General features: G+C 43.3%; 1 protein-coding gene across 4 annotated transcripts in view; it reads left to right on the top strand.

Moving 5' to 3' along the window:
* yrk (Yes-related kinase) overlaps positions 1 to 7,003 on the top strand; it is a 26,158-nt gene extending 19,155 nt beyond the window's left edge. For all 4 annotated transcript variants that reach the window (XM_083646732.1, XM_083646729.1, XM_083646730.1 and 1 more), the window contains exons 9-13: positions 1,860 to 2,039; positions 3,116 to 3,192; positions 3,324 to 3,477; positions 3,808 to 3,939; positions 5,598 to 7,003. In XM_083646732.1, coding sequence (XP_083502858.1) covers positions 1,860 to 2,039; positions 3,116 to 3,192; positions 3,324 to 3,477; positions 3,808 to 3,939; positions 5,598 to 5,806 — 752 coding nt within the window. In that variant the 3' untranslated portion in view covers positions 5,807 to 7,003. The remainder of the gene's footprint in view (positions 1 to 1,859; positions 2,040 to 3,115; positions 3,193 to 3,323; positions 3,478 to 3,807; positions 3,940 to 5,597) is intronic.
* Positions 7,004 to 7,360: the final 357 nt, after the last annotated feature.

Below are 7,360 nucleotides of genomic sequence, written 5' to 3'. Positions count from 1 at the left end.
CACACATTGGGGAAAGTATTAACCGAATTAACATTAATTGATTAAATTAATTAATTAATTGACATGAGCAAGTCGGTTAGCTTCTAAATGTAGGTTTCAATACATTTTCGGTTTATTGCCCAGCCCTAACCCCAGTTCCTATTTGACTTATTACCAACTTACTGCAAAGGATGCCTCCCTGTGTTCAACACCATATGCTTTTCCCTGACTTGAATCGCAGTGTGTTGTGTTTCTGAGCTGTGTGGAGTTTCTCCCTGAAGCCTCTGTGCCTGTGCCTGTAGCACAGGTGCTGCTGGTGCTGATGTAAGACCAGTAAACCTCCCTCTCTCCCTCCTAACCTCCCCCTGTCTCACCCCATGCATTCTCTCCATCATAACCATCATGTGCATGTGTATTCAATAAGTGTGTGTGTGTGTGTGTGTGTGTGTGTGTGTGTGTGTGTGTGTGTGTGTGTGTGTGTGTGTGTGTGTGTGTGTGTGTGTGTGTGTGTGTGTGTGTGTGTGTGTGTGTGTGTGTGTGTGTCCTCTGCCTATGGCCAGACATGCATGTCCTGTATCCCTTGGCCTGTTCTTGTTTTTGTATCTTTTTGATATTTATATGTGAATGTATGTGTGTGTGGTGTGTGTTCACTTTTGTGTTCCTGTGTACTATGTAGTATGTGTGTCCAAACATCCCCTTGTGTAAGCCAGGCATTTTGGTATGAATACATGTAGTATATATCGAGGGCTTTGACCCAAAGGGGTGTAAGTGAGATTTTGGATGAATATGAGTATTATATATCAACTGAAAAGTCTCAATGAGATATTTTCAGTGCCAAAAGGACACAACTGAAATCATGACCCATACGTTTTAATTAAACTAAAACCCGTACAAAAAAAGCCGAAAAAGTAAAAGTAGGGGTTTGTTTGCTGCCGAAAGGGCAAATCTTTGGGCGTAACTGCATTACACCCATTTGACACCAGTTAAAACCACACTTTTGACACTGAACAAGCATTGTAAGCAAAGGATTCTAACAGCATCAGCTCAAATGCATGCTGACCTAAGTAATGGTAGCATGGCAGCATGATCACATCATTTTTAGTATCCTATTCATATCCTAATTAATATTCTAGGTCAATATTAGATTAATGTAAAATGTTAATATTTCCATGAACTACTTAGGCCTATAGATTCTAAATGTTTTATAATGCTAGGAGTGTGAATTGGTCAATGTGTTATACCAGCAGAACATTTTTTTTAAACAAAAGTCGTTTTTTAATGTCTATAGAGGTTTATTAAAATGGGTTATTAATAATTTTTAATGGGGAAAAAATTATCAATTAATTTGATAATGTTCCATGTAGCCTACAAAAAGGCCTTGGTAAAGTTGCTGAGCATTACTTCAAGATAAATATATTCTTTCTTATCTTGTTTTATATGTCAGTGTTGATTGAAGTGCAATTGTTAGATTTGTATTAAAATTAATCTGTTTACAATTACGGTATTTACTTGCATAATGCCCATGGCTGTATTGGGACACTTTTTGTGCCAAAAAGGTGGATTTCACTCTTTTGCCATTTTTTTTAAAGATAAATATAATTCAACTTAAACTGTAGCAGTATTGTTTTTTATAGTAATTCTCAATCTGATAACATAAAAAGTTTAAATATCATGTTTAGTATGTGGCGGCTGAGCCAAGTTTGATCAAAATGTGTTTTGGCTCTCCTGTAAAATCTACTATAACGTACTTACTACTTACCCTTTTGGTTCCAAGCCCTCGGCGTGTGTGTGGGTGGGCGTGTGTGTGTGTGTGTGTTTTAATCCTTGTGTGCCCGTACATGTACTGTGTGTGTGTTAACACCCCCTTGTCTGTATGCCAGGCATGTGGAACGGCACCACCAAGGTAGCAGTGAAGACTCTGAAGCCGGGCACCATGTCCCCCGAGGCCTTCCTGGAGGAGGCTCAGATCATGAAGAGACTCCGTCATGACAAGCTGGTGCAGCTCTACGCCGTGGTGTCTGAGGAGCCTATCTACATCATCACCGAGTTCATGAGCCAAGGTATGGGGCTGAACAAGCTGTGGGAACGCACAAAAAGGTGTGGACCAAAGCAACTCAGCAGGCAACTAGAATATCAAAGCGAAAAAATGAGCTGCTTAGAGTTTAAAGATGAATAAATTTAATAAGAAGTAATTGTACCTGCGTACTTCACAGAGTTATCATACAGAGTAGATCTTCACAAATAATTGATACGGGCAACAAAAAACGCAACGCGTTTCAACCGTTGGTTTTCATCAGGCTGTATGGAAGGGCGTCGGCCGCCGCACCTGTATAAATAAGAGAGCATACGTGGCACAGGTGAACAAGCTGTGACATAAAATACCAATCGCTGCTATCGCCTGGAAAGACTCGCTGTCTCGCCAAAGTAAACTTCTCAGTAATTTGGCAAAGAATGCACTCATATGAGTGAAATTATTGAAATAGCTAAATGCCTTTTATGGATCCCAAAAGCCAGTCAAGAGATTTACCCCACAATGCACACATTGAATTCTAGTAAGACAATTGCCATGCAAAAGAAACAAAACAAAAAAATATGGCTTGGAGCCAAGTAAGTGTGATTTTTGGGCTAATATGAGTATTATGTATCAATTGAAAGGGCTCAGTGAGATCTTTTCAGTCAAAAGACACAACTGAAATCATGACCCATAAGTTTTAATTAAACAAAAACTGAATGCCGTAACAGTCAAATTAGGTTTATTTTCTACTGCCAAAAGGGCATAATTGCCCTTAACCACAGACACTGAACAAGCATAAGTCATGCTAGCATGGCAGAATTATCACATCATTTTTAGTATCTTATCCTAGTGATGCTGCTCAATGTGATAACACAAAAAGTTCAAATATTGTGGGTAGGATGTGGTAATGGCAGCTGATCCATTCACGTTTCAGAAAAAATGTCTCTCCTGTAAAATCTACTATAACACGCTTGCTTACGCCCCTTTGGCTCCAAGCCCTCAATATATTGTATACTGTGCAATGTGTACATGCTGCGGTGAAGCACAGAGTGACACGCAGCAGTAGATTAACCACAGGGGGCGTCAGTGCTCCATCATGATGACACAGTCTTGGTTTTGCAGGAAGTTTGCTGGACTTTTTAAAAGACGGGGAGGGGCAGAGTCTGAAGTTGCCTCAGCTGGTGGACATGGCTGCACAGGTACGTTAGACACACACGCGCGCACATGCACACGCACACACACACACACACACACACACACACACACACACACAAAAAGGATGTACATACACACTAGCACTACCTTTCTGAGCTACCTTGTGCGTGTGTAGATTGCAGCAGGAATGGCCTACATCGAGAGGATGAACTACATCCATCGTGATTTGCGAGCGGCTAACATCCTTGTCGGGGACAATCTGGTGTGCAAGATTGCTGACTTTGGCCTGGCCAGGCTCATTGAGGACAATGAGTACACAGCCAGGCAAGGTGAGAGGTCGCAATATTGTGTGTTTGTGTGTGTGTGTGTGTGTGTGTGTGTGTGTGTGTGTGTGTGTGTGTGTCAGTGAAAGAGCAAGAGAGATGTGCTTATGCATTGATAATAGGCCCTTTTCACGGTGGCCATTTTGTGTCAAAAAGGCAGGGTAAACACAGGTGCATGCAAAACAGTAATGAGGGTTTCCAACTTCCAACTTCCAATGGCCACTGTGAAAAAGGCCTATTGAGATAGTCTGCCTCTCTGCCTCCATGCATACATTTGTATACATGCTCCCTAATGATCTGATTGTGCGTCTTGACTGAGTGTTGCCATGGTTTCAGGGGCTAAGTTTCCCATCAAGTGGACGGCTCCAGAGGCGGCGCTGTACGGACGCTTCACCATCAAGTCAGATGTCTGGAGCTTCGGCATCCTACTCACCGAACTCATCACCAAGGGACGCGTGCCATACCCAGGTACCCCCACGTCCAGCTTTGAAGAGTAATGGAATACATTTAAAATGCAGAATGTTTAGATTTGTGGTATTTTGAATACAGTTACTGTCTTTAAAAATAGATGACTTTCAGGGATTACTTTGTTTTTAGTTTTAGTTTTATTTGCTCTCAAATGAATGAGGCACGCATTTCCCATAAACTGATTAAAAAAGATTATCAACAATTTGTGCACGCGCACACACAGTGCACCCGCCACACACCACAAGAGAGTGACAATGTTGGAGGAGACACACAGTCAGGACACTCAGGGATGCGTATTTGACATGGAAATATAACACATTTTACTTACAAACATGCTGAAGAAGGTCGTTACATTACATCAGTGCACGTCGCAACTGCACTGCCCTCATGTTTGCGTACATTCAGAGTGTCCCAGACAAATGGGCTCAGCAAGACGATTTTTTTGAAGTATTTCAAAAGTAATCCAAACTATTTAGAATACATTACTTAACTTGAGTAATCTAATGGAATACGTTCCAAATTACATTTTAGGGCATGTATTCAGTAATCTGTAGTGGGATGAATTTGAAAAGTAAACAGTCTCCTTAAACTGGCATCTGACCTAAAGTAACTGGTTGATAGCCCTTGGATTGGGATTAAGTATTTTACACCTATTCAACAGTGAAAGTTGGATGGGTAAAATCCCTGCCTACCAACACGAGGGGCACAGCTTTGCATCCTCGTGTTACCGCCGGCTTGGTCGGGCCTCCATACAGGCACAATTGGCTCGTGTCTGCGGTAGAGAAGCCGGTTTGAAGGTATTTGTCCTGGTTGCTGCACTAGCGCCTCCTCTGGTCGGTTGGGGCGCCTGTTCAGAGGGAAGGGAACTGGTGGGAATAGTGTGATCCTCCCATGTGCTACGTCCTACCAGTGAGGCTCCAACTGTCAGGTGAAAAGAAGCGGCTGGCTACTGCTCATCTCTCGGAGGGAGCATGGTGCTAGTTTTCGGCTCTCCCCGGATCGGCAGAGGGTGGAGCAGCGAGCGGGGCAGCAGGGGGAATAATTGGCGAAGTACAATTGGGGAGAAAAGGGGATAAAATACACACACACACACACACACACACACACACACACACACAAAACAGTGAAAGTTGGATAAGAATAGATTTTTCACAGCAACAACCTGGGGGAGTAGTTAGAGAGCAAGGGGAGATGGAGTATGGTGCTACACACACAGTCACACCTGGGAACCTCCCAGGATAGCCACATTGCGCCACTGGCCCCTGCATGTGCGAGTGTTTTGAAATTAGCTGGTGAGGGAGGGGAGAGCATTGCCCATTCATTTCCCATGCCCAAACATCCCTTGTTTATCCTGGGTTCAACACCTGCATGAGTCAGTTTTGCACAATGTTTTCATGCATGCTGGCTTCAACCCAAAACACACCCAAAACACACCTAAAACACACCTAAAACAAACCCAAAACACACCTAAAACAAACCCAAAACACACCTAAACAGACCCCGCAACTTTTCACAAATGACTGAATTACTCAATCTAACTCTCTCTCCTGTCCCTCCCCACTCCTTCTGTTCTACACACCCGACCCCACCTCCTCCTCTCCTACCCCCCCCCCCCCCCCCTCCCCTCCCCTCCCCTCCCCGCCTCCTCTACTCCTCAGGCATGAACAACCGCGAGGTGCTGGAGCAGGTGGAACGGGGCTACCGGATGCCCTGCGCTCAGGGCAGCCCCACCTCGCTCCATGACCTGATGGTGCAGTGCTGGAGGCGCGATGCCGACGAGCGACACACCTTCGAGTACCTGCAGTCCTTCCTGGAGGATTACTTCACCGCCACAGAGCCGCAGTACCAGCCCGGAGACAACCTGTGACCACACACACATCTGGCAGAGGCGGAGAAACCACTGGACCGTCAGAGAGACATGTCAATAGAGGGGCAGATGTAGAGAGAGAGAGAAAGACACACACACACACACACACACACACACACACACACACACATGCACATGCACATGCACATGTACACACATACACATGCATAGAAATACATATCATTACCTTGTTTTAATTGCTTAAAGACAGTTTCCTCTTTTTTGGGGGGCCTCGTTCACTGCAGCCCATCCAGGACAGATCAATCAAACATGATGCTGAAGAGCGGAGTCTGGGCTCTACTGGTCAGGCCTTGCAGTATTGTTGCTTTACTCTGTAACCATGACAACAAGGACCTAAAGGGGAATGTAGATGGAGGGTGGGGGTCCAGCTGTCGCTACATGATCACATGTGTTTGGGTCCTTCAATTTCTCCGCCTGACAATGGCATTGTAGTTGACCAACTGTTTGTCTGAGCTAAATATGCAGGTTGGGGAGGTAGATATTCTTTGTATATTTTTTAATGCGGCAAATGGTTGGGCTACTAACCTTAAAACAGGTCAATCAAAGTTTTACAACAATCAGAAGGCAAAATGTTATTCTAAGGCAGAAGCTCCCAAACACCAACCAAACAGTTCAAGATGATGATAACCCCTTGTATTTACTGAACTGGGGTCAGTTTGTGTGTTTTCAGCCTTTTTATGTTGTTTAGATGAACAGGCTGTTGAACTGAGCCTAGATCAGATCTATGTCCATGGTTTGTGGAATACTCGGATGGGAACTGAATTAAATCGAGCTGCCAGCGTACCTGCCTCCGTGTGCTGTTCAGTGTCAAATTAAGTGCCTTTTTAGATTGAAGTACCTTTTATACTGTGTTACCAAAACTCTGAGGGATGGTAAGGAATGCTCTGTGTTGTTTGATAATTTGTATGACAATTTTGTATGAACTGTCTCTTTTATTATTTAAATTTAACTCAAATATACTGTATCTGTGCATCCCAACGCCTTCTATATCAGAATCCATAGCTAACATGTATACAGTTGTCATCCATTGGGAAGACACGTGAAGGGTTACACACAGAGGGCAAAGGGCAATGTTGGTGGTTTGGTTGATTGTTTTTGTTGTTTTCAACAAGACTGTAACATTTATGTTGAGATTTTCCTATAATTGTAATAAAGATCAGTATCTTTTCAGGTTGAGACACATCTCTTATTTGACATTTGGTGATTCTTTACACATAACGAGACAGACAGACACTATCACACATGCATGCACAAACACACCTATACAAGGATGAACTGCAATTGCCTTCGCCCTGTGTGTTGTTGTTGTGTGTTGTAAGTAAACCTTAAGTTTGAGGTATTTTTTAATTATTAGTCTTTTAGGTGTTGTGATGCTGTCACTCCACTCACACACAAGATATATCTCCACAGTCAGAAAAAAAAGATTACAAAATGTAATCAGTTGTTGATTAAAAAAAGTTGGTGATTGTGTGTGCCTTTGAACCAGCACAATGAGAAAGCAATCAGACCAACACAGCCAGACCGCTGACTCAT

This window comes from Poromitra crassiceps (assembly GCF_964638095.1).
Source record: "Poromitra crassiceps genome assembly, chromosome: 11".
Lineage (NCBI taxonomy): Eukaryota > Metazoa > Chordata > Actinopteri > Beryciformes > Melamphaidae > Poromitra > Poromitra crassiceps.
Note: the sequence above shows the minus strand (reverse complement) of the source record. Positions and strands in the feature narration are given on the sequence as shown.